The following is a 27,999-nucleotide window of genomic DNA, read 5'->3' as shown; positions in this document are numbered from 1 at the left end:
GAAAATGGATAAATGCTTTTTTTAAATTAAGATATTTGATGAAGTTTATTCCTTACAACGTTCATAAGGGCTGGTGAAACTTAAACAGCTATACAAGTGATCAGGCTCTTCTGTGTACAGGTATCTTTCTACAATGCTGAATATACACTGCGCTCCCAAAACCACAATCCCTTCCACTCACACAGAATTAAAATACAACTGCCAACCACGTAACCTAAAGGCAACATTATAATGTAGCTATCCAAGTATATTCTTCATTGGAGGACAAAGACCAAGTCCTCTCGCACCCATACTAATCATCTTTATACATCTTGTTCATGAAGGAAGCCAAGTTAGTGTCATTAACAGTCCGTGGTGTGCCTGTAGCCCCATATCCATCCATTCACAGGAAGTCCAGCTCTGGGCTGAGGCTGGAAGAGCTGAGGTGAAAGACCAGAGCTGCTGCCACCTCCGGGTCCAGATCAACACATAAGGCCTCCAGCTAGGAACAGTAGAGAGAAAGGGTCACAAGTAGGGTATTGTGTAGTTCAAAAGGAAGTATCAGGGTATATCATTATTTTGGGTTTTGACAGCCATTGGTAAAAAACGGAGTCTGATGCGAGGTAAAGCCCAGAAAGAAATCAGACTGTAGTTGTGTGATGTTTGTGAAAATCAAATAAATGTATCATATCCATCTGATTTCAACCCAGTACTACACAACCCAGTCCTACTCTATGGAATACAGACTGAGATCAGCCTTACTCTGGGTGGTCAGTGCACAAATGTGTTACCTGGTTTAGCTGATGTTGAGACAGTGAGGTTGGGGATGTCAGAGATATAGTCTTCAGAAGCACCTGCTGGGCCCTAGTCAGAATATATGAGGGGTCCATCTGCGAGACCAAAACCCGGATTCAGAAAAACGCCACTGTCAGTAGTTTGGTGACCACATACCAGTCAACCACAGTGACAGTGTGATGAATAAACATGATTATCTTTGCTTTTTCTGCATATCAAAATAAGCTCACCTGGTCAGTCAGATGCTCGGTCACAGGGCAGGGAGTCTGGCCGTCCATAAAGAGTTTGATAAGGGAGGAGTAGCAGTGCACAGCAGTGTGGAGGAACCCTGGGGCCTTCAATGTTTTCTCCAATACCTCAAAGTTAAGATGGGGGACCAGGCTGGCAGGGAAACACAATACACATACAGAACTCACATATAAACAAGAAAATGGATGACAACACTGACAGTTTGACCACCAAGTAAATATACCTGTAAAAGGCTAAAGGCATCAGTCTTGTGTATTCATCTGATGTTACCATGGCCACAGGCTGGTATAGCCCTTTTTCTTGAATAGGAAAAACAAAATATTATAAAATACCAAATATAACATCACAGAGACACAAAATAGGACATATTCAAAGCCAGAGGCTACTGTAAATAAGCAAGTTATATACTGTACCAGAGCAAGGTGACTTGAATAGTAGCAGCCAGTCAGCAGAGTCCACAAGGACAGTCAGGATATCGTTACAGAGTTCCTGAGCTCTCTGTAGGCCCTTCACCCTCTATGTAGCATGTCACACAAAAGTTGTATGAAATGTTGTAATTGTGATGTTTTGTTAGCAGAAAAGTTGTTTTAGTCTGTTGAATACGTTACTGTTACACTGTTGAGTATGTAGGGCTAGGACAGCGTTTCCCAAACTAGGGGTCGCCTGATTTGAAAATGGGATCGCAAGAGAAACTCTGAAATTATTATTTTTTTAAAACACGTTTGGTTCATAGAACCGGGGTTACGTCACTCCAGTAGCAGCTAGATGCAGTTGTAATAAACAGAGCGGTTTCTGTTTTCTTCCTACAAATGTGGCTCTATCTTTTCAACAGTTTAAGCTACAACATACGGCCCTATCACTGAAAGACAAGACTCCCAGGAACTTGTAGCCACGCAGGACTCAGAACAGACTGGAGAGGAAACAGAACATCAACGATGATGTTCTTTTCTACACAGAAGTTCATAAAAAATTATTGCCTGATGATCTTCTGAACTTGCCAATACCTTTGATGCATTTCTGTCACTTCAAACCATACTTCCTTCAGATTAAAATACTGTCAAAAGTACAGTCTGACTGATTTGTAATAGACTGTCATAGCCCTAATTAAAAAAGTAAACATTGGCAGTTGACAACAAAACTTTTTTACATGGTGGGGGCAACAACAAAAACAATTAATTAAAAAATGGTGTCGCGGGCAAAAAACGTTTGGGAACCACTGGGCTAGGAGTTCCCATGTGCCCTAGCCAGGAACACTCCTGGCCTTAAGGTGTAGGAATGATGTACCCCAATGGTTTAACAAGCTTCCTTCTAACGTCAGGACAGCCGAGTCCCTTCCCATCTTCCGAAAACCCACCTCTTCAGTATCTTGACTAAATCCCACAGCGACCCCCCCCCCCCCTCCCACAAAAAAACGTATACTTGTCTTTTCCTACTAGCACTGACTTGGCTAATAAATACTTTATTGATGAAAAATGTACTTACTATGACTGTGATATGTAGTTGTCTCACCTAGCTTTCTTAAGATGAATGCACTAACTAAGTCGCTCTGGATAAGAGCGTCTGCTAAATGTAAATGTACCTGGGGCGTGAGAAAAGTTGTGAGGAGGTCAGTCACAGAGAGGAACAGCAGAAACACCAGCAGCTGGGGACAAATGGCAGCACAAATTATTTGAGGTTACATGGCAGTTTCCCTGGTGTCTACTAACTAATGACAAAATGGAGTCTAGTGACAATGATCACGTCTCTAATAGAAAACTGCTAAGTTGGTTCCCTAATCATCTGAGTGTCTCTACTCCTGAATCACGAACAAGAAACTGTGTTTGTGTGAGGCCAAAGGTTAGTTCTGAGCATGCGAGTGTCAGTGTCTTACTAATGTGTCACAACTGCCAATACATTCCAATAATATATTCCAAGAAACCTATATATCCCAAGAAACCTATGTAAATGGGGATTTTTTTTCTGTGCACTTTGACCTCCTTTATGTGGTGTGAAATATATTTTCTCAATTGGCGGTGTTGTGTCCACTCCATCAAAGCTTACAAACATGGCTAGTGAACCTTTTGAACAAACATCTAGGTTGAGTTTGAAACACTTGGTGATAGGGAAGAGAAGTGTACTTACCTGACTGTGCTGCTCTGTCAGCTGTCCCAACATCTCCAGGCTTGTCCTGATGCCCTTGCCACTCGCCTGGCCTTCCCATACACAGTGCAGACAAGCTGCCAGGAGCAGGGGCGGGGCAGAGGGGACAGGGCATGACACTCCATCCTTTGAACTGCCAAGGAGACAGGACAAAAAACACAATCTATCATTGAGCAAAAAAATTACAGAAATGAAAGTCAACATATTTAGTTTGTAAAGGAGTATTATCAGTAAATGCTGTCTATATACACAGGCATATATGCATTATCCTGTTTTACCTGCAGACCCACAAGTGACAATCAGCCAGGACCTGCAGCTGCTGAGGCAGGGGCTGTCCGTCAGTGAGGCGATGCCAGAGACACACCAATACAGGGGAGAGACGGCCCCACCAGTGCTGCCCAACACACACAAATTACACTGAGTCAGCATCATACATTAAAAGTCTCAGATAAACAAATCAGACGTGATCCTGGAAGTATAATGTACGGTACCCCGGCAGAGACGAGGAGCAGTGGACATTGAAGACTGATCAGGGACATGGCCTTATTCACTTCTCCTGATGCACAGTCACAGCTCACACTGGCCATGACCACAGCCTATGAGAAATTATTTCATATGATAAACATCACAATATGTTGTTAACACTGTCTACCCAGGTCTAGAGCAGTACAGTTAATAATCTGTGAGTGGAACTTACTCTTAAGAAGTGTGCTGTGAGGTGGTAGGGCAGCAGTCCAGCTGGGGAACAGCCCTTCCTCTGATACACAAAGAGATATTGTATAACGATAATGATCAAATCTGGGAAAACGCATCTATAGTAGGTGGTTTGGTCAAGATGAGAAGTGAACTACAGATTGATTCACACAGACTGTAGCTACAATACATTAGCTTGAATGAATGATTCATTAATCTAACCTCCCTCTCTCAACCCCCATTGTGGCATACCTGATACTGGTTGATATGTTCCATGAGGGTCTCACAGTCCAGAGTCCTCTTCCCTCCGCCAGTCTTCACTGTAACCAACATGACTGCAGGGAGTGCCAGTATCACCCTATGATACAAACACACGTTTTGTTAAAGTTAATATACACACACGTTCACACTGTAGTACAGTGGATATCTATGGTGTAGAACAGTCCTCAGACCCACCTAGGGTTGCATATTTTTGCTAGCCCAGCACTAACAAACCTAAATGAACTAATCAAGGTTTAAATCAGTTCAGTGAGTTAAGTTAGAACAAAAATATGCAACCCTGGGGTGACCATGTTTGGAATCACTGGTGTAGAGTAGGGCTGTTGGAATCACTGGTGTAGAGTAGGGCTGTTGGAATCACTGGTGTAGAGTAGGGCTGTTGGAATCACTGGTGTAGAGTAGGGCTGTTGGAATCACTGGTGTAGAGTAGGGCTGTTGGAATCACTGGTGTAGAGTAGGGCTGTTGGAATCACTGGTGTAGAGTAGGGCTGTTGGAATCACTGGTGTAGAGTAGGGCTGTTGGAATCACTGGTGTAGAGTAGGGCTGTTGGAATCACTGGTGTAGAGTAGGGCTGTTGGAATCACTGGTGTAGAGTAGGGCTGTTGGAATCACTGGTGTAGAGTAGGGCTGTTGGAATCACTGGTGTAGAGTAGGGCTGTTGGAATCACTGGTGTAGAGTAGGGCTGTTGGAATCACTGGTGTAGAGTAGGGCTGTTGGAATCACTGGTGTAGAGTAGGGCTGTTGGAATCACTGGTGTAGAGTAGGGCTGTTGGAATCACTGGTGTAGAGTAGGGCTGTTGGAATCACTGGTGTAGAGTAGGGCTGTTGGAATCACTGGTGTAGAGTAGGGCTGTTGGAATCACTGGTGTAGAGTAGGGCTGTTGGAATCACTGGTGTAGAGTAGGGCTGTTGGAATCACTGGTGTAGAGTAGGGCTGTTGGAATCACTGGTGTAGAGTAGGGCTGTTGTGGTGACAGTAGTGGTGGCAAGACTCATGACTATTGTGCTCATTGTGATTGATCAATTTGAAGAGAGAAGTTCAACAACAGTTTGAAACTTAGTGGAAAACATGGTCGTTGTGTACGGTATGTTGTTTCAAAGCCTAACAACGAAATGGACAGCGCTTTCTTTAAGGTGATGATAAATTCTAAACACCATACGCATATTAGAGCTTATAAATACACATAGGCCTATACATGAACCCCGCCCCCCAAAAAACTGAATTCAAATAATGATTGTGCCGTTATAAAATACATAGCCTACCCGCATATTATGCATGGCAAAAAAACATTAAAAAAAATATTTAAGATGTCTTTGGTACATAATTGGTCTAGCCGGACAGCTGACAGAGTTAGTCTACAATCATAGTGAATTTGTATTTGACTTTCAATAGCCTAGCAATAGGGTATTTTTTATATTTTCAGAATTAATAGGCTGACACATTACCTTTAGCTACAGAAAATCTCACCACCGCACGTATCAATCTCCTCCCCTCTTTCCTTCATTCCTTTCTTCAGCGCACAGAGAGGAGCTGTCAACAGTTTATTGAAATATCCTATCCCTATTTCCTTGTGAAAACATGTTACTATCAATGTTCCAAAACAGATATGAATTGGTTTCCCAAATTAAGCACTGGGTAGCTGGAAGGACAAGGTTGGAGAGCCCATGGCATACAAAGTTTGGGCGAAATATCGCAAGAGGCTCCATGCTCCTCAAACAGTGGTTGATGTGTGGAATGAAATCACCAGAGTAGCTTACCCGGCATGATTGAAAAACCAACCGTCGAGAAAGCGGCCTCTAATTGCTTTCCGAGTGCATACAGATTACATTTATTTTTTCCCATTCTAAATCTAAATAAATTTGACATATTAGTAAAGACGAGATTAAATTGAGAATAATCTGATGGGTGAAAATATGATCAGTTGGTGAGAGAACAGCATGTGCAGCCTGAGGAAAATAATATTCTTCTTATATTCATACTATAAAATCATAATATAAAATAATGGGACGGGATTTATAAGCATATCTTGTCTGCTAAGTGAACAAGCCTACAGCAGGACACATAGCCAGATAACATATAGTAGGCCAACTCATATTCTGTTCTTCTGAAATACATGTTCTTCTTGTCATGTTTCTTTTGCATGACAATTAACCGGCTGACAAAATGTCATGACCGCCAAAGCCCTAGTATAGAGGATGTGTCTGTACATTACCTGTTCCATGTATGTAATGTTAGCTGAATGCTAAGCTCACTGCTGATACTCCGCAGGTCAGAGGTCACAGAGCATCTATGTGAAATCAGATCCAATAGGAAATGTCCCTTATCTTGAGTCCTTTGAGAGCGACTAGTGAGCTCCATCTCATAGACAATCTCCTATAAAGACATCATAGGACACACACACAAGAAAATCAGTGCAAAACATATGCAGGAAATACGAAGCATTAACAGGAATCATGTACAGAAACAAACTAACATACCAATCAATCAAAAGGCCTGTGTACTGTACCTGAAGTCTGGATAAAATGTCTGGGAGACAGGTGCCTACCTCCGAGGGTCTGTGATCAGTGTTCTCCAGGGTCGGAGCACTAAGGACACAAAGAGAGGCAATAAAGACTAAACAACTCAACAATGTCTATTATTCAAATAATCAGGATGATCTGAGGTGCAGGAGGCCATAAGCCAAATCATGCTGACCATACTGTCTTCTGGTCCATGACAGCGTTGAGAATGTGTGAGCAGGCTGTCCTTAAGTCTCCTGCACAGCCCCCCTTGTCCAGAGGAGATGGCAGGTATTGCTGCTGACACGCCCACTGTTGATACTCCTGTCTGATACACACGCAGGCTCTGTTACATACCAGTACGCAACATTATTGTTATCGATCAATAATGACAAAACTCCAGGCATTGACAACTCTGGCCACTCCCATCTTTAATCTATGTCTAGAGGAAGGTGTTTGTCCTCAGGCTTGGATGAAAGCCAAAGTCATTCCGCTACCCAAGAAAAAAGCGGCCTTGACTGGTTCTAACAGCAGACCTTTCAGCTTGCTGCCAGCTCTTACCAAACTGTTGGAGAAAAATGGTATTTGACCAAATACAATGCTAATTCTCGGTAAACAAATTGACAACAGACTTTCAGCATGCTTATAGGGAAGGGCACTCAACATGTACTGCAATGACACAAATGACTGATGATTGATTGAAAGAAATTGATATTAAGAAGATTGTAGAAGCGGTACTGTTAGATTTCAGTGCAGCCTTTGATGTTATTGACCATAACCGGTTGTTGAGAGAGCTATAGCTTTTGAACCTCAGTCATATCGTAGATTCATATCTATCTAATAGAACTCCGAGGGTTTTCTTTAATGGAAGCTTCTCTAATGTCAAACATGTAGGGTGTGGTGTACCGCAGGGAAGCTGACTAAGCTCTCTACTCTTGTCTATTTTAACCAATGACCAGCCACTGGCATTAAACAAAGCCTTTGTGTCCATGTATGCTGATGATTCAACCATATACAGTGGGGCAAAAAAGTATTTAGTCAGCCACCAATTGTGCAAGTTCTCCCACTTAAAAAGATGAGAGGCCTGTAATTTTCATCATAGGTACACTTCAACTATGACAGACAAAATGAGAAAAAAATCCAGAAAATCACATTGTAGGATTTTTAATGAATTTATTTGCAAATTATGGTGGAAAATAAGTATTTGGTCACCTACAAACAAGCAAGATTTCTGGCTCTCACAGACCTGTAACTTCTTCTTTAAGAGGCTCCTCTGTCCTCCACTCGTTACCTGTATTAATGGCACCTGTTTGAACTTGTTATCAGTATAAAAGACACCTGTCCACAACCTCAAACAGTCACACTCCAAACTCCACTATGGCCAAGACCAAAGAGCTGTCAAAGGACACCAGAAACAAAATTGTAGACCTGCACCAGGCTGGGAAGACTGAATCTGCAATAGGTAAGCAGCTTGGTTTGAAGAAATCAACTGTGGGAGCAATTATTAGGAAATGGAAGACATACAAGACCACTGATAATCTCCCTCGATCTGGGGCTTCACGCAAGATCTCACCCCGTGGGGTCAAAATGATCACAAGAACGGTGAGCAAAAATCCCAGAACCACACAGGGGGACCTAGTGAATGACCTGCAGAGAGCTGGGACCAAAGTAACAAAGCCTACCATCAGCAAGGGCATTGAAGATGAAACGTGGCTGGGTCTTTCAGCATGACAATGATCCCAAACACACCGCCCGGGCAACGAAGGAGTGGCTTCGTAAGAAGCATTTCAAGGTCCTGGAGTGGCCTAGCCAGTCTCCAGATCTCAACCCCATAGAAATTCTTTGGAGGGAGTTGAAAGTCCGTGTTGCCCAGCAACAGCCCCAAAACATCACTGATCTAGAGGAGATCTGCATGGAGGAATGGGCCAAAATACCAGAAACAGTGTGTGAAAACCTTGTGAAGACTTACAGAAAACGTTTGACCTCTGTCATTGCCAACAAAGGGTATATAACAAAGTATTGAGAAACTTTTGTTATTGACCAAATACTTATTTTCCACCATAATTTGCAAATAAATTCATTAAAAATCCTACAATGTGATTTCTTGGATTTTTTTTCTCATTTTGTCTGTCATAGTTGAAGTGTACCTATGATGAAAATTACAGGCCTCTCTCATCTTTTTAAGTGGGAGATCTTGCACAATTGGTGGCTGACTAAATACTTTTTTTCCCCACTGTACGTGTTGGCAACCACAGTTAAGGAAGTCACTGAAACTCTTAAAAAGGAGCTGCAGGGCCTCCCGAGTGGCGCAGCAGTCTAAGGCACTACATCGCCGTGCTTGAGGCATCACTACAGACCCGGGTTCAATCCCAGGCGGTGTCACAACTGGCCGTGACCGGGAGTCGCATAGGGCAGTGCACAATTGCCCAGTGCCGTCCGGGTTAGGGGAAGGTTTGGCCGGGGGAGACTTCACTTGCCTCATCATGCTCTAGCGACTCCTGGTGGTGGGCTGGGAGCCTGCGGCCTGACTTCAGCCGTCAGTTGAACAGTGTTTCCTCCGACACATTGGTGCAGCTGGCTTCCGGGTTAAGCGGGCGGATGTTAAGAAGCGCGATTTTGCGGGTCATGTTTCGGAGGGTGCATGACTCGACCTTCATCTCTCCTGAGCCCGTTGGGGAGTTGCAGCGATGAGACAAGATTGTAATTGGATATTTGTGAGAAAAATGGGGTAAAATACAAAAATAAATAAAAGGAGTTGCAGTCAGTTTTGGAATGGGTGGCCAGTAATAAAACTGGTATTTGGTACAAATCATTCCCTAAGCTCTAGACCTCAGCTGAATATGGTAATGAATGGTGTGGCTGTTGAACAAGTTGAGGAGACTAAATTACTTGGCGTTACCTTGGATTGAAGTGTAGGCAAGAGATAAAGAAATATTCCGTTATTGTTGACAAAGCTGGAACATGGAATCTGTCTGATATACAAAAGCTTGGGGAAAAATACAGAATGTCTAACTCATTAACAAAGACACGATGGACACAAAGTAATACAACTAGATGAGAAATTCTTCCTTCATAATCATGATAGGACATTGCAGAGAGATAGTGAGTGAGGGCTCTGGTGAACTGAAAAACCTTAAATGCAAAATTCAACAATTACAGGAGGCAAGGGTGGCAGACTTTGCCCCCACCTGTGGGCCCTTTGTTCCCTCAATCTACCCTCATGCTGAGTTGCGCAAGATTATCAGGTTTCAAGCATCTGATCAGCACTGCCTGGCTTTGAGTCAACAGATTCTGACAGCAGTGACAAACGATGTCTTATGCCAACCAGAACACAGGCTGTTAAAGGGAGTAAAGAAACCTCAAGTGACAGTAATCACATGAATCAGCATCTCCAAAAACAGTTGGATGAGTTGTCAAAGACTTTGAAGCATCCACGAGATGTGGGTATGAAGACGTGGGACCATTTAAAGCGATAAGAAACTATACAATCTACATCCTTATGATGGGTTACAGTTATTAGCCTTTGTTTTGAACAACCGTGAACATGGCGTACTTGAAGAAATGGTAAAGGGAGCTGTGGGTGGTGAAGAGCAAGATGTGGCCGATGGATGGAGAGCAATACATGTTTTCCTTAAGGGTCTGACCAATTCTACCACCAATTGGGGAGAGATAACCAAATGTGTTCAAAAACAGAAAGAGTCGTTTGTTGAATTTGAAGAAAAGTTCAGAGGAGGTTAGACATTGGGATACCCATCATGAAAGATGGCGATGCACTCACCTCCTCCAAAAATGGGGCAATCACACATTAGTTGATGCAATCCATACACAATGATTAGCGCAACACTTGTTTCCACAACTACTGACTGGGAGAGACAAAACTACGGCGACATCGTCGACATGCTGTCTCGAATGGAGACATCAATCAACATAATAAACCTGCTGTTATCTGAGTTGTGCAGGTTCCAAGTGAAACCAACAACATTATTTATTCAGCAGAAGAGAAACCTGTAGGCTACTATTCGAAAAAACAGGATGAGGCATTGGGATGGGGTCCCTGTCACAGAGTTATGCAGGCTACTTACGTCGCTGTGTCGATGGTGGCATCGCTTGTTCTCAACCAACATCTTACCATCAAGTGTCCACATGCTGTTCATACTCTTTTGACAATGAATCGAGCTGCACAGGTCGCAGCGGCTCGTTGGAACAAGTGGTCCACTGTGTTGGAGGCTCCTAACATCATCATACAACGTGGCACACCATGTAATCCAGATACTACATTACTTGAACACGACTGCTGTGAGTTGGTTTTTGATCAGCTCTCTGATGGGTTTACTAAAAGTCATCCATTGGAAAGCCCTGAGTACATCTTATACACAGACGGTTCAAGCATTGTGGAAGGGGGTGTGAGGAAGGCAAGCTGGGCAGTTACTACAATGGACAATGTGATAGTGACAGACTCGTTACCTGCAGGAACATCAGCACAGGTGGCGGAATTGGTGGCTTTGACAGAAGCATGTAAACAGGCTGAAGGAAAAACAGCTAATATCTACACAGACTCAAGGTATGCTTTCGGCCTTACCCATGATTTTGGAAAAATATAGAAAAACAGAGGATTCATGACATCACTGGGAGCTCCTGTGAAGAATGGACCAGAAGTGATGGCTCTACTGAATGCTCTCCAGTTACCTGGACAAGTTCAATCTTGAAAATGAAATCACATGGAAAAAATCTGCACAGACGAGAGTAAAGGTTATGACCTGGCTGACAGAGCTGCCAAGGCGGCTGCCAAGAGAACACCTCTGTCACCTAAACTGATTAGGAAATACACCGTGGATACATTGTAACACATTAGAGACATGCAAAGCAGAGCTCCAAAAGATGAAGTGTGGGAATGGATGGCTGCAGGGTGCAAACTCAATCAAGAAGGTGTGTGGAAATACAGCCTGAGATGTGTAGCGCCAAATGCACTCTTACCCTACGTGGTGACACAGATCCACTCTTTGGGACACATTGGTGTGGACAAGATAGTTTATCGTTTTGTGGGCAAATGGTGGAATCCTGAAGCAGAAAGAGGCTGAGGCTGTCGTGGCGAATTGCAACATTTGTATGGAAAACACCACCAAGGGATGAGTGAAAGTACATACACTACGAGCACCTCCCCAATCAGGACCCTTCAGACATCTACAGCTTGACTACATCACGCTGCCCAAATGTAAAGGAAAGGAAGATGTTCTGGTCGTTGTTGATTGTTTCTCATGATGGGTTGAAGCCTACCCTACTAAGAAAGGATGGGTGATGGTAAAAAAAAAAAATTTACAGACACATCAGGGCCAAAATCGGAAGGTCCTTGTCAAGTTTTGCTCATAACAAGGTCAGCAGGGAAAATCCAGGGAAAATCACAATGGATACATGTCACTCACTGCAAGCTTGTCCATTTTGATGACAAAGCCAAGCCTGGAGAATAAAGAGCTGATTGATTAGCAGTCGGGGCAAATCTCGGGTGAAGAAGCATAGTAAGATGATCAGAACCTGACAAGCTTCCATGTTGTACACCGCAGTTGTCATTAGAGGTCGACTGATTAGGGCTCATTTATTAGTATCGATTTCAAGTTTTCATAACAATCGGTAATCTGCCTTTTTGGACGCCGATTACAATCCATGAGGAAACTGCGTGGCAGGCTGACCACCTGCGTCAAAAGGACCTTGTTGTTGCAAGGAGCCACGGTAAGTTTCTAGCTACCATTAAACTTATCATTTAAAAAAAAAACAATACATCTTCACATAATCACTAGTTAACTAAACATGGTTAATGATATTACTAGGTTAACTAGCTTGTCCTGCGTTGCTAGTAATCAATGCGGTGCCTGTTAATTTATCATCGAATCACAGCCTACTTCAACTTCGCCAAACGGGTGATGATTTAACAAAAGCGCATTTGCGAAAAAAGCACAACCAATGCAATAATGTAACTAACCATGAACATCAATGCCTTAATTAAAATCAATACACAAGTATATATTTGTTTAAACCTGCAAATGTAGTTAAAAGATTCATGTTAGCAGGCAATATTAACTAGGGAAATTGTGTCACTTCTCTTGCGTTCAGTGGCCACCTGGCTCATTGCAAACTGAACTAATTTGCCTGAATTTTACATAATTATGACATAACATTGACGGTTGTGCAATGCAACAGCAATATTTAGACTTAGGGTTGCCACCCATTCGATAAAATTTGGAACGGTTCCTTATTTCACTGATAGAATAAACATTTCGTTTTCAAAATGATAGTTTCCGGATTTGACCATATTAATGACCAAAGGCTCGTATTTATGTGTTTATTATATTATAATTAAGTCTATGACTTCATATTTGATGGAGCAGTCTGAGCGGTGGTAGGCAGCAGCAAGCTCGTAAGCATTCATTCAAACAGCACTTTACTGCGTTTGCCAGCAGCTCTTAGCAATGCTTAAGCACAGCACTGTTTATGACATCACGCCTATCAACTCCTGAGATTAGGCTGGCAATACTAAAGTGCCTATGAGAACATCCAATAGTCAAAGGTATATGAAATACAAATGGTATAGAGAAATTGTTGACACGTCATAATTCCTATAATAACTACAACCTAAAACTTCTTAACTGGGAATATTGAACCTCCGGCTTTCATATGTTCTCATGTTCTGAGCAAGGAACGTTAGCTTTTACATGGCACATATTGCACTTTAACTTTCTTCTCCTACACTGTGTTTTTGAATTATTTAAAACAAATTGAACATGTTTCATTATTTATTTGAGACTAAATAGATTTTATTTATGTATTATATTAAGTTAAAATAAGTGTTCATTGTTCATTCAGTATTGTTGTAAATGTCATTATTACAAATTTATATATATTCCCCCAAAAAAATGGGTCCTTTTTTTTGGTCCTTCAATAATCGGTATCGGCGCTGAAAAATCATAAATCGGTCGACCTCATATTATGGATATCTAGGTGAAATATCCAGCTTTTTCCTAAAAACTAAAACATATATATTTAAAAAAAAATAATAATAATAGGGACATGCTTACTTAGGGAAATCTATGTGAAATATAATTTTTCTTGAAACCAGGACATGTTAATTTCACTTTTTGTTTCCTTCATTACAGGTTATGATGAATCTATCGTCTGAAGTTGCAGCAATATTCCTTGACCCAAGGCCTGTACCTGAAACGATACAAGATCACCGGTGAAGTGTTCATTAAAGAAGTCCTTATCAACCAGTGGAACCAGACAGATCGAAAAGCATTAAACATTTATGGCAATTTAGCTAGCTAGCTTGCACTTGCTAGCTAATTTGTCCTATTTAGCTAGCTTGCTGTTGCTAGCTAATTTGTCCTATTTAGCTAGCTTGCTGTTGCTAGCTAATTTGTTCTGGGATATAAACAGAGTTGTTATTTTACCTGAAATGCACAAGGTCCTCCACTCCACCAATTAATCCACACATAAAACATTCAACCGAATCGTTTCTAGTCATCTCTCCTCCTTCCAGGCCTTTTCTTCTCTTGACTTTATATTGCGATTGGCAACTTTCATAAATTAGGTGCATTACCTCCACCGACCTTTTTCGGCTTTCAGTCACCCACGTGGGTATAACCAATGACGAGATGGCACGTGGGTACCTGCTTCTATAAACCAATGAGGAGATGGGAGAGGCAGGACTTGCAGCGCGATCTGCGTCACAAATAGAACTGACTTCTATTTTAGTCCTTGGCAACGCAGACGCTCGTTGGCGCGCACGAGCAGTGGGGGTGCAATAACTGAATAATAAAGATTTTGACATTTATTTTGCAACGCGATCGGTGTAGTTAGCCTGTAATGCTCTTGTGGCTGAATGGAAGCATGTCCCAGCAGCAATGTTCCAACATACAGTGGAAAGCCTTCCCAGAAGAGCGGAGGCTGTTATAGCAGCAAAGGGAGGGACCAACTCCATATTAATGCCCATGATTTTGGAATGTTAGACAAGCAAATGTCCACATTCTTTTGGTCATGTACCAAACTTTTATATTAATGTGTGTATGCGCTGCATATTTAGGCATGTGCTTCACCTATCTGGGTCAGACAGGGCATCCTCACTCCTCTGAACTCTGAGTTCAGCTGCCAGCCACTCTGAAAATGAGAACTAGAAAAAGAAGAAAATTAGAACTTCTCCAAGAAAATGAGAAGCAGATATGTCAATGTGCTGAGATGGCTGGTGGAGCTTTACGCCAATGTATAGACAGTTATCCTCACCTGGTATTCTGGGAGTTTTACTAGGAGACGGAAGGGGGCGTGTTTCCATAGCGCCCAGGCTGACTTCCTCCAGGTCGTATTTGTGTCAGTAACACTCTTCCACAACCCACGATTCTCCTCCTCACCCTGTTTGTTTGCCCCCACATACTCCGATTCCCCACTCGCTTCAATGGGCAACCTCCTCATATCTGGCATTAGTCTGGGAATTAGGTACAGCAGCTACAAATACCAAATACAAAAAACACACACACACTCAGTAATACGCAGGACAGTGATCAGTGCAGTCAAGCAGAGAGGTACAACTGCAGCCCTACTGTATGTGACATTCTGCTCAAACACCAGCCCCCTGCTGCTTGCATAAAGGGCATCTCAGAGTGTGGCTGGGTGATAAGAGAGAGCATAATTTCAGTGACACTGAAAGAATAACGTGCATACCTTTTTATAGAGGCCGCAGGGATTATACTGCTGCGGCTGATCACACAGTGACTCACTCCTGCAGAGACCATAGCAAACTGCAGCCACGCAGAACCTGGCAAACAAAAACAAAGCTGTCCACATAAATACATCTTATGATAACACTGTCCTATTGAACTAAAGTTAACTGTGCCTTTTGGTTTATAATATACTGTATAATTATTTTATGTAATCCTAGATGCTGAAGGTCCCTCTACAGTCTCACCCACCTAACACAGAATAGCATGTTGGTTTGGGTGGTGCAGGGTAGAGCAGTGGTCAGTGCCTCTGGTACTGACACAGGGCCGGGCAGCAGGGGTGGGCACAGCTGCACCTTGGGGCACTGTGCCTGGGAGGTATGAAGGTGCACAACAAAGGCTGCCAGTCCAAGCACATGTGCAGCACTCAATGATACCCCCTATAGAGAAGGACAGAAGATGACTGTAGTTAGAAATGGGGGGTAAGAAAGAGGTAAAAAGGAGAGAGAGCGAGAGAAAGAAAGAGGCAGTAAAAATTAAATGGAGAGATGGATACCTGGTTGTGAAGCAGGTCCCACATGCGGTGCAGGAGGGCAGTGAGCAGCTGTCTGTGTCCCAGCAGGATATTGACAAACTGGGATGCCCAGGGGCTCTGTCTTGGGTCACAGGTCACATTAAACTCAAATGAGAGTAGTGCAGTTTTATGCTGACTTGTGTTACACTGGGAGGTTAAGAGCCCATTTACGCCTGATCCGAAAATGTGGTCGGAGGCTCCGTATGGAGGGTATGATGCAATTGCGGGAAATCCGGAGGTACGCAGAAGCCAAATTGAGCTCCGTACCGCATTGCCATGTGCCTCACACATTTTTTAACAATGAGGAGAGCTCCGTATAGTGCCGCATTGTCATGATTGGTTGACGGTAGGTGGGGGCAGGAGGTCCTGTATAAACACAAACTCACTTCCTTCACAACAGCTCTGCTCAACAGCTCTGCGCTGCTCTGTGAAGCGCAAGAAGTATGAATACCCTGACTTCTGCAGAGGCCGTACCACTGTAAATGCTGCACGCCCAATGCAGACGTCAGATTGACCACATACACACCGCCTTTAACAAGCACATAATACACACGACAATCTGACTAATAACATTTGATTTGATAGACTTTAAAAACGATCTCACTCTTCCATACATCTTTCAGATTTTTACTAAGTGACATGATTAGTTCCTCACTTATTTGGTGGGCTTATTCTGGAGGCGTTCAAAAGGCTCTGGCAGAAGCTCCTCAGGATCATGTTCACCACCTGAACAAAGACAGGGCAGATAAGCAGACAGTGTGAGAGAGACAGAGAGCGTGGCCAGCACAAATAACCTGACAGACAGACAAATAGAGTAGGGAACGAAAAGGTGAGACAGAGCAGGGGGAAAACAGTAGAAGAAAGAGAGAAATACAGAAGTTCCTCGCATTCCTTCCTACTTTATTGTGCAGCTCAGAGAAAGTAGACTCATCTACATGAAGCTTGATGACTGCCTGGCTGACCAGTTCCTCAGCACGTTCAGGGAACACAATACTCAGAGTGTGAGAGATCCTGGCCAGCTGGGCTGACACCTCTGTAAAGCCAGAGAGAATGAGATAAGTTAGGTTTGCTTTGGTGTGTGTGTGTGTGTGTGTGTGTGTGTGTGTGTGTGTGTGTGTGTGTGTGTGTGTGTTGCAGTCTGCTCACCTCCGTCACTGCCCCCCTCTGTTAGCAGGGCTCTATGTTCCTGTAGTTGGACCTGTAGAACCTCCTGTGGGTTATCATCATCATTCACCACAGTGACTCCTTTACCTGATAACACACAAGTAAAACATAGCTCTTCAATCATGGACAAAAGCACAGAAATATATGACTACAGTGGTGCTTAGGGTGGAATAAGCTAATATTAAATATATGATTATATTAAAATGCGTAGGGTGTTAAACATGGTATAATGTGATGGTACACACTGTCCTGTTGCCTCTGTCTCTCTCTCTGACATGACTCTATGTAGGAGGAGTGCTGGGCAGCTGGGATCTTTTCCGCTCTAGTAGACAGCAGAAAACAAAACTGGAATCAATATACAAAAAACATCTGTATCAGTCTCAAAGATATGACAGAAAACTGTGTGGTGAGTGGTTGTATGGCTGAGTGTGAATGCCAGAAAATACTTTTTAAGAGAATCTATGAAATTCATCCTGGCGTCAGGCTTCACAGGAAGCTGAAATGGACAGAGACAAAGAATACAATATCTGGACAGACCCCGTAAACACACCATTCAGTCAAATCCATGCAATCTAAAGCAAGAGAGCATAACACTTACCACACGTGGGGTTAGGAGGGCAGGGAGGAAACGAGACAGGAAATAAGGCCTTCTGAAAATGCTGGAGTAGGAAAAGAGTATGAGTGTTTTAAAACATAAAGACAGTGTAGGACAACAGGATAAGTAGGTCATGCAGTACACTGATCTCAATAGGTGATTTGTGAGAGTTATGTAGCATGCTGTAGTGTACCTGGCCTCCATGACAGTGGCAGATATCCTTCCTGTGCTCCCAAAAAACGAGGTTGCCTTCTCCACATCCTGACGTGCCTGACACTGGGGCTGAGAAGGCATATTGAACAGATACAAAGAGTGATACACACATTCATGAGCACATATAAAAAAACAATTGAAAAGGGACAGTACACAAATGCATAAACAACCAGCAGAAGGCACTCTAACCTGCACTGAGGCTCCTGCTCCAGAGATATCCTCATAAAGGCCCATCTCCTCAATTGAGACCTGCAGACAGAGACATGGCGACCCTGTTTATACAGCTGGAGGAGAGTAGATTAATGGGCTGCATGATGAGAGGGTTTGTGGTATGACACATCAACCAGTACGAGTTAGTTACATTGTAATAACTGTATTATGTCTCTCAGTCTGTCTATGTACCATAAAATACTGGTTCAGCGAATCTAGGCCCTACCTTCAGGTCAGCCAGTCTGGTCTTGGTGAGGGATACATACTCCTGCAGTAGGGCCCGGTGTTTCACTGCCACGTAGGGTGGATGGAGGATGTGGACCTGAGAGACCAGACAATCCAGAGACATTAGCATTCAGAAACACTTAGATTTGGGCCCAGACCAGCAGTAAAGTGTTAAAGTAGAGCCAAACAGTGTCTGTCACCTGACCTTCAGATACTGTGGGGGGTCAAAGGGCACCAGGTCCGACAGGAACTTTAGCAGGAACACCAAAGACTTCTTACTGTTGCCGTGGTAACTGCTAGCACCACCAAAAGACATCTAGGAAGACAGGAGAGAAGCCAACTTTATTGAAAAGAGCCAAACATAAGAAGGGGACCAATAAATAATATTCTAGTAGCCACTGACTAAGCTGAGGGGACTTGCCTTAAACCACTCGCTGTAGGAGGGGAAAACACCAGGCCCTTCAAGCGCACCCTGACGGGCCAGGAGGAAGGCAGTGATCATGTTCTCCAAGTCATACCCCTCAAACGCTGAGCTTAGGAGCCTGGACAGCAGCTCTGAGGTACAGAGAAAAATAATTATTTCCAACAACACTCCTATGACATTTAAGTGTGTGTGTGTGCTGCTACTTTACATTTATTCTGCACTGTTAAGGAAGAGCTGCAAGTAAGCATTTCAGTGTACCATTTACACCCACTGGGGATCCTGTGCACGTGATGAATAAACTTTTATTTTGATTTGTGCGTACCTTTTAGGCTAGGCTGGGTGTTTGGATTGTACACCAGCAGGGTGGAGAGACAGGAGAGCACATGCTGCCAGTTGACCTCATGCGTCTCCAATACTTGCTGCAGGTGAGAGAGAAGCTCCTCTACCTTGAATATCACTGCCAACTAAGACAAAGAGAAAGGGCTGGATGTTGTATTACACCACAGAGACAGTCAAGTCACATCTCTGCAAAAGAAAAAGTTTACACTTGTTATTCTATAGACCGGTTTTACAGGTCAATTACTAAATGGACTGGAGCCATGTTCCCTCTTAAATCTGAACTCAGCCCGAGTGACTTCCAAGAGGTTAGGAATCACCAAAAAGCAGAAACTGGTATCCTAGGTGACCTCCCTGAGACCAAGGGCAAATAGCTGTAAATTCTGTCATCGGTGGTGTCAAATGATATACACATCTATTATACGGCTCACTCTGTGACCCAAGTGGACCCGACAACCTTGATTCATGTTTTGACCAGGGGTTGCCTGGCTACCCAAACTCCCTTCTCTGGCCAAACGCTAAGCCACACCCACAGACATTAGTTTCTTCTCCGCAATGAGTCTGGATTCGAGTACCTCCTGACAATTTCTAGAACACAACCACATTCTAACTGTTCTCCCTGTTCCTAGAAACCGACGGGTTGGGCCAGAGTCAGAAAACACATCGACTTTGATACTTTTATTGGTTGGAATTGATCCAACCCCTCATTTTCACATCCCCACAAACAACTTCAATGACGGCAGTCTCAGACTGAAATACAGTGCTTTCAGAAAGTATTCACACCCCTTGACCTTTTCTACAGTTTGCTGTGTTACAAAGTGAGATTAAAATGGATTTAATGTACATTTTTGTCAACGAGCTACACAAAATAGTCTGTCAAAGTGAAAGGAAAAAAATCTAACATTTGTAAAAAAAAAAAAATATTAAAAAAAATAGAACTGTCAGAAACAGTCTGAGGGAAGCTCATCTGCGTGCTTGTCATCCTCACCAGGGTCTTCAGCTGACTGAAGTTTATTTTTGTTCCGTATATCTTGATTAGATAAAGTATTCAACCCCCTGAATCAATGTTCTAACATGTTATAATCACATTTGGCAGCAACTACAGCTGAGTCTGAGTAAGTCTCTAAGAGCGTTCCACACGTGGATTGTGCAAAATTCTTCCAAGCTCTGTCAAATTGGTTGTTGATCATTGCTAGATAACCATTTTCAGGTCTTGCGATAGATTTTCAAGCAGATTTAAGTCAGAACTGTAACTACACCACTCAGGAACAGTCAGTCCTCTTGGTAAGCAACTCCAGTGTAGATTTGGTCTTGTGTTTTAGGTTATTGTCCTGCTTAAAGGTGAATTAATCTCCCAGTGTATGCTGGAAAGCAGACTGAACCAGGTTTTCCTCTAGGATTTTGCCTGTGCTGAGATCCAATCCATTTTACCCTGAAAAATGCCCCAGTCCTTAACATGATGCAGCCACCACAATGCTTGAAAATTGGAGTCATACTCACTGTTGTATTGGATTTAACCCAAACACAACACTTTGTATTCAGGACAAAAAGTGAATTGCTATGCCACATTTTCTGCAGTATTACTTTAGTGCCTTGACAACAGGATGCATGTTTTAGAATATTTTGATTCTGTACAGGCTTCCTTCTTTCCACTCTGTCAATTAGGTTAGTATTGTGGAGTAACTACAATATTGTTGATCCATCCTCAGTTCTCCTATCACAGTTATTAAACTCTAACTGTTTTAATGTCAACATTGGCCTCATGGTGAAATCTATGAGCGGTTTCCTTTCTCTCCAGCAACTGAGTTAGGAAGGACATCTGTATCTTTGTAGTGACTGAGTATATTGATACACCATCCAAAGTATAATTAAATACTTCACCATGGCCAAAGGGATATTCAATATCTGTTTGACTTTTTTTACCCATCTACCAACAGGTGCCCTTCTTTGTGAGGCATTAGAAAACGTCTGGTCTTTGTGTTTGAATCTGTGCTCAAAATTCACTGATTGACCTTACAGAGAATTGTATGTGTGGGGTACAGAGAAGAGATAGTCATTCAAAAGTCATGTTAAACACTTATTGCACACAGAGTGAGGCCTTGCAACTTATTATGCACATTTTTACTCCTGAACTTATTTAGGCTTGCCCTAATAAAGAGGTTGATTATTTATTGACTCAAGACATTTCAGATTTTCATTTTTTATGAATTTGTAAAATGTCTAAAAACACAATTCCACTTTGACATTGGTTTTTGTGTGTAGGCCAGTTACAAAAAAATATTTATTTAATCAATTTTAAATTCAGGCTGTAACACAACACAATGTGCAAAAGGCCAAGGGGTGTGAATACTTTAAGGCACTGTATGTAGCAAACAGACTGAATTCTTCCACTGCTCTGAGTCATCAGGCAAGGGGCCTGGAACACTTGAAGAACGAACAGATAAGAAAGAGTATTTATGCCTGCCCTTGAGTTGGTTGGCAGATTACTATGAACCTCTCAGAGGAACGTGTCTGTCGCCCCATATGCATATGTCTGTCTAATAAACCTTTAAATATAGAATTTGTTCGCCTTATCCTTGTATCCAGCATTCCCACACCTTGGGCAAATTCACAATTCCTGACAGTTAACACAAAGAAAAATGTACATGTTTCAAATGTCAATCTTAATAATACAATGAACACATCCTATCGTACTTTCACAAAAGATCACAATGTCCTGGAAAACACCATGATGTCATAAATCACACCCACTGGGATATTATCATTCCCGTTCTGATGTACATGTACATTCACACAAATAACTACATAAGAAAATACATATTTTGAGAAGCAGCTCACATTAACCAGACAGGTTAATCTATTTACAGATGTACAAAAGGTATCTACATGTTTCTTTAGAACAGAGTAGAGCAAAGCACAAGTCATTTACCTTACGAAACAAGGAGGTCAACAGTCTGCAGGTTTTAGCAAAGCCCCACTCTCTTTGCATGGCAATGGCATCAGATACTAGACAATACAGGTTGAGGAGAACACTCAGATGACAGGATGAGATAAAACTTGACAACATAGGTGGCTGTTTTACAAGAGAAGCTATATTAAAGAGAGATGTCAATGATAAGTTCTGTGATCTTACCTTTGAGTCTCGGTCTGTAGGTGAGAGTGTGTGTGAGAGAGTGGGTGAAGAAACGGCGCAGTGCATCAGGTGATACAGACACACCACACAAGGAAGCATCAAACATCTGTACCCTTTTCAAACAGAAAGAGACATAAAAAGAGTGAATATGGATCATTATGCCTGTTCTATAATTCTGTTTGGTTGGCAGCCTTTTCTCCTTTACCATAATTCAGCTGTTGTTTCACCAGACTGCAGGGTTTGTTTGCAATTCAAAGTATCCAGTACCCCTTAAAAAGAATGAACAAACATAATATCACAAAAGGTTAACAAAAGAATCTTAGCAGTTGGACAAGATAGAGCCTCTGTCTATTGAACGCAGCTTTGAGCTGCAATGAGAGGGATTGTATACTCACAGGAGAGCATGTCATCCAGCACTGAACGGCACACGTGGGACAGCCTCCTGCATGGTGCTGCTGTGGAGTCCTGGGTTTCCTCAAAAACAGCTCGCACCAACACAGATACCACAGCTGCAACACAATACACATTTGCACGTATAGAAAGAGCACATATGGACACAACACTGGTAGATTGAGGTGAGGTGATTGCCAGATAAGAATAGATGTGTATACATAGTACTGATTCAACGTGATGGATGAAACACTACTGTAAAGGCTTACTTGATAGAACTTGCTGAGGTACTCCATCTCCCTCCTCAGTAGCTGTCCTACCACACAGAGCCTTCAACTCAGACATCAACCATGACCTCACCCCATTCTCACTGCAATAAGAGCCCATGTGAAATATGAAGATTAATAGCCTAGCAATGAATAGAGATTGTGTTTCTATCCCACATACCTCATTTCAATCTGAAATGCTTTTGAATCAACACACAGAATCTCATACACTGTATAACAGTGGGTAGCTATCAGTTAGAATGTCAGATACCTTTCCAACATGTACTCCAGAGAGAGGATATTCTGAGTGTGTAAGTGGTACACCACCTCCAGCATGGGCTGTTTCTACACAAGGAACAGGGAAGGAAATCACTAGGCAGGTTTTGATTGCTTTTGTCTAGTAAAACTGTGTCAATGTCACAAAAAAATAACATTGCGATATGTGTAATGGAAACGGTAGCTATAGGAGAAATGTTCTAAAGATAAATGTTGTCTGTTTGCCAGGGCTGGATTTCTCTTTTGTCTAACTTTATTCGCGACAAATAATGTAAAGTGTTTTTCATATAAATTATGATCAATATATATATTTTTTTTTTTCCTATTATAAATTACAATAACAAAACAAAAAACACATGACATCACTACACATATTTTCTCTGACGAAACAAAATAACATTTCAAAAATAAATAAAAATATTCGTATTATTCTGAAGGTACGCAGGAGACGTGATGTCATCACGTAACTATAAAGCTCGACTTCACATTAGTTATACATGCCTACTGCATGCTATATACGTTTTTTTAACTATTAAAAAAAAGTGTATTTTATTTGCAGGACAAGGATTGTCCTGACTTTCAAGAATGAATGAAATGGTTCGCTTTACTTTTCTGGATGCAAGTTTCCCCATGGCACGGACCATGGCGATACGTTGGCACATGAGAATTATTAGAATTTGGCAAATCAATTCTTGCATTCTATCCATGCTAGCTTTTGCAGAACATGAATCAGATAGGTGGGAGGGCATACAGGCTGTCACCAATTTATTAATGTGCAATTTGCCTAAATGGATATTGGAAACACTTCATTTTTATTCAACACTCCAGGGTCCTAGGTTTTTGCGGAAACTTTTGTTTTGTGACATTACGTCCAGATGTTTTTAAATCGACACAAGACAGATCAATGGAAACACACTGTAACAGGCAATTGTCGCATCTATTTTCTATGCAAACTTTCTAACTGTTGACAACAAAAATCACTGGACAAGTTGATGGGAAAAAACTGTCAGGCAACTGTCAGGTACACACAAACAGATATATGAAACAAAAAATCTACAATAGGCTCAAATTGCCAAAACCCAAAGGTATGGCATTGGCAGTATAAAGACAAGAGTCTGGTTTGTGTGCACACACTCACCTGATCCCTCCAGTACTCCTGCCAGAAGAGTTTAGAGCAGAAGGCTTCAAGAGAGAGAAGCTCACGGGTTGATTGGAAAAGCACGGAGAGCTGGACCTGGACAGAGGACAGTGAACATTCCTAAAGGAATAGGCTATGTAAAACATCTCAAACAATAGTCTTATAGGCAGGGGTGAAACTAGATGTAATTTCTTCCTGGTACGGGACCACCAAATTATTTTTATGGGCCTAGTAGTAAATACATATAATTTAACCGTAAAACCTTTTAATGTGGCATGAACACGACCAGGCATGTTTTCATCTGATTGTCAAACAAATCACTTCAAACAGCAGGCACGATTGTCCATTCTAAAATAAATCCAGCATCTACAACAGTGCACTGACCCCCATCATGTGAGCCAGGAAAACAATCCCCACACCAGTACACCACAAGCCTGTACCGTTGACACCAGGATGGATGGGGCCATGGATTCATGCTGCTTAGGCCAAATCTGGACTCTGCCATCAGCATGACGCAACAGGAACTGGGATTCGTTGGCACAGCCAATGTTTTTCCACTCCTCAATTGTCCAGCATTGGTGATTGCGTACCCACTGGAGATGCTGCTTCTTGTTTTTAGTTGATAGGAATGGAACCCAGTGTGGTCGTCTGCTGCAATAGCCCATTAGTGGCAAGGATCAACAAGTTGTGCTTTCTGAGATTCTGCACATCACTGTTATACTGCGGCATTACTTGTCTGTTTGTGTTCCGTCTGTCAGCGTGCATGATTCTTGCCATTCTTCATCGACCTCTCTCATCAACGAGCTGTTTTTCACCCACAGGTCTGCCGCTGACCGGATGTTTTTTTGTTTGTCGCACCATTCTCTGTAAACCCAAGACACTGTCGTGCGCGAAAAGCCCATGCCAGGGTGGTTGTTTCTGAGATACTGGATCCGCCGTGCCTGGCACCGACAATCATACCACGCTCAAAGTCGCTTAGGTCACTCCTTTAGCCCATTCTAACGTTCAATCGAATGCCTTGATGTCTGTCTGCCTGCTTGCTTTATATAGCAAGCCACAGCCACGTGACTGTCTGTAGGAGCGATCCTTTTTCGTGAACAGAGTGGTATACCTAATAAACTGTATGTCAAAGATGAAAAAAAAATATATATATATATATATATCATTATGAAAGCCAAAAAGTGTTTTTATCAAAATCTATCACTTTTGCACATGAAAACACAGAATCGTACTCGTTACTCCATGCGATTAACCTCCATCACTTTTGTTTCGAGCCGTCTTCGCCATGTCGGCCAGAACAAGCCACCCTGCTCGCACCCGGGAGGCAGGCTAGTTCCAAATTTAATGCAATCAACGCTTACCCAGTTCAGGGGGATTAATCGAATCCCTTCATTGATACATACACTTGTAACCTGAATTGATTGATGCGTCCACTGCTGTCTGTGCGCGTCTCGGCCCTGGCCAGTCATCTCTGCCTTGGTAAAATGTTAGTGTTCACATGGAACCACACCACATTTTGGAGCGTATACCACCTGTTTTCAAGTCCGTTCCAAAATGTTTCATGCAACTGACAAGCGATAATGATAAATTATGGTATAATAACCTACAGCTTTCCAGACATCTTTGTTTTAATTATTGTGATAGGGTTGTGTTTTACCAGAACACTGTACCTCCACTATTTATTTTGCTGGGACTCCATACTGGACAGGCTTACTTTCACCCCTACCTATAGGCCTAGATGTTGGATGATGAAAAATCATACTTGAAATAAGGCAACAGTAAACATGTCGTACCACACAAATGATGCAGCACCCACCCCCCTTGGGCCAATTGAGGTATCCTGTGACTAACAAATTTCAGTTAACTACTATAGCTTCCACCTTGGGCCAATCAGAGTCATTTTGTAAATGCCAAATCTCTATGGCAAGACGCATCATTAACCCAAGTTTCGTCAAAATTGAGCCAGTACTGTCTGAGATATCGCATGACTTTCGTACGGCGACAGATCCACAGACCCGTCCCCGATTATAATTACATTTTTTTAACTAGGCAAGTCAGTTAAGAACAAATTCTTATTTACAATGACGGCCAATTTAATTGTGGGGGACAACAAACATCGACATAGATGCATATCCAGACATTATTCCCAGCACAAACCCTTTGAGTGGAGTTGAGCAGCACTTGCTCTCGGTCCCCTTTGATATGGCCGGTCAGGTCCAACAGTCTTTCTACCACCATCTTCACTGACAGGGCTGCCACCGGGACCCCCAGCTCCCCAGCCTTCCTCCTCAACTCACTCACTGAAAACACAAATATCAATTTCTACATAATTATCTCACACACACACATTGTAGCATTCTAGTACATACTCCACTGACACATTGAGAGTATTTACCTTGATGGAGGAGATATCCTGAAAACTCACCCAGAAGTGAACCCCCAATTGTAGGTGAGGGACTTTCACTGGCTGCTTTTTTCTGTCCCGAGTACTCCTTGAAAATTAAATTGCAAGGATTTGGACTCTAGAAGAAGGATAAAGTAAGTAACTTGTCTAAATCTGACAAGTCTAATTTAGGGCACAAAATGTTATTTATAGTGCCCCTTGCTACCACAGTCCACTGACTCCATCCCAGTCTAGACTTGAATCATTCACTCACCCCCACCTCCAGAAACAGATCTGAGAGATTCTGGTGTCTGTTCAGCAGCTGGACTGCTGCCTCCTGCAGATCCTGTGCATTCTCCTGCTTTGGCCTCTTCCCAACACGCCCTGCTGTGAGAGGATCAACACTGTGTTCTTTTATCATCATAGAATCTGTAAGTCAGGTAAAGTCTTTGACAATGAAGGATTGATTAGGGTTTTGAGTCAAGACATGGGTCAAGATCAAATTGAGGCTACGGAATAACGTTAGATAAACTAGAGAATGGAAGAGATTAGAATAGAACAGGAGGAGAGAAGAAGACCTGGCAAGTAGATCGCCTAATTTAGTCCATTATTGAGGTGACGTTAACGTTACTCCTTATAGTCCAATGACCTTACATGTTCTGTTTAATAAAGGCGAATTAGCTCTGAAACTTGCCAAAACAGCCTAATACTCAATCGATTCTCAATTGCGGTACGGTTCTAGAAACATAAATCCCTCTACTTTTATGTCACATCAAAATAATTTCTCAAATGCAAAATGCACCTGGTTTTAACATTGCAGTCGACAGTATTTTTCAGTGACAATGATGACAAACACGTTTGTGGCGTCCGTCTTCCGTTTACACACAGGTGTTTGGAGACGCAGATAGGTAATTAGCACCGCTACTATCGTCAATAGGCGCTAAAGCAGTTCGCATCTACGAATGGGGTAGTATATTGCTACTTGTGGTTGTGGTGCAAAGCTACCGCTAGCTAGCTAGCCAACTTACCGAGCAGACACGAGAGTGTCCTTTTCTGAGTGGGACACATACTTGACGCACCTAGCGACATGATTATGGCAATTGACGTTAGTATGCAACAAGAACAAGCATTTTCACCTCCTAGTAAAGTGAGTCAGCTAGCTAGCAAGTTATTGAGAATATTTTTTGATATGCTGGCTAACTAGCTAATCATTTTTTGACATGGTCGGATCTTGTTGTCGAGCTACTTCCATGTCCCGCGCGCTCTTTACTCTCATTGGTCTGAGTCTGGTTTTGCGCAGCCAATCCACGGGCGGTATTCTGTTGACATACCAGGCCA

General features: G+C 42.5%; 1 protein-coding gene across 5 annotated transcripts; it reads right to left on the bottom strand.

Annotated features, from left to right (window-relative positions):
* Positions 1 to 26: 26 nt before the first annotated feature.
* On the bottom strand, positions 27 to 27,913 carry LOC120066205 (Fanconi anemia group A protein-like). 5 transcript variants are annotated; one of them, XM_039017403.1, is made up of 42 exons: positions 27,690 to 27,913; positions 26,936 to 27,048; positions 26,704 to 26,800; positions 26,436 to 26,578; positions 24,279 to 24,374; positions 23,136 to 23,209; positions 22,868 to 22,968; positions 22,604 to 22,717; positions 22,414 to 22,477; positions 22,209 to 22,321; positions 22,005 to 22,081; positions 19,062 to 19,203; positions 18,737 to 18,870; positions 18,521 to 18,631; positions 18,317 to 18,412; positions 18,070 to 18,129; positions 17,861 to 17,949; positions 17,671 to 17,731; positions 17,519 to 17,568; positions 17,318 to 17,394; positions 17,055 to 17,159; positions 16,808 to 16,941; positions 16,564 to 16,634; positions 15,891 to 15,990; positions 15,587 to 15,774; positions 15,339 to 15,432; positions 14,904 to 15,122; positions 14,720 to 14,793; positions 6,832 to 6,963; positions 6,644 to 6,722; positions 6,350 to 6,510; positions 4,108 to 4,213; positions 3,860 to 3,919; positions 3,654 to 3,758; positions 3,441 to 3,556; positions 3,145 to 3,295; positions 2,603 to 2,665; positions 1,437 to 1,539; positions 1,247 to 1,322; positions 1,005 to 1,155; positions 771 to 869; positions 27 to 481 (listed from the first exon to the last, which is right to left on the bottom strand). In XM_039017403.1, the coding sequence occupies exons 1-42, from the start codon at positions 27,748 to 27,750 to the stop codon at positions 383 to 385; spliced, it is 4,359 nt and encodes a 1,452-aa protein (XP_038873331.1). In that variant the 5' UTR covers positions 27,751 to 27,913; the 3' UTR covers positions 27 to 382. The 5 variants fall into 5 exon arrangements, with proteins under 5 accessions (XP_038873331.1, XP_038873333.1, XP_038873332.1 ...); XM_039017405.1 differs by having other exon boundaries at positions 6,683 to 6,722; XM_039017404.1 differs by having other exon boundaries at positions 26,704 to 26,770.
* Between the last annotated feature and the right edge of the window lie 86 nt (positions 27,914 to 27,999).

The sequence above is a fragment of the Salvelinus namaycush genome, chromosome 21, assembly GCF_016432855.1.
Source record: "Salvelinus namaycush isolate Seneca chromosome 21, SaNama_1.0, whole genome shotgun sequence".
NCBI lineage: Eukaryota > Metazoa > Chordata > Actinopteri > Salmoniformes > Salmonidae > Salvelinus > Salvelinus namaycush.
This window is presented reverse-complemented; position numbering and strand designations above follow the sequence as displayed.

Bases quoted from the DNA above. Each gene is read 5' to 3' on its own strand.
- LOC120066205 (XM_039017403.1), bottom strand. From the start codon at position 27,750: ATGTCGCTAGGTGCGTCAAGTATGTGTCCCACTCAGAAAAGGACACTC. The intron at 22,969-23,135 runs GTATCTGACATT...CTCTTATTGCAG, and splicing joins CTGGAGTACATGTTGGAAAG to TGAGAATGGGGTGAGGTCAT. The intron at 22,322-22,413 runs GTAAAGGAGAAA...CTGTTTGAAAAG, and splicing joins GAAACAACAGCTGAATTATG to GGTACAGATGTTTGATGCTT.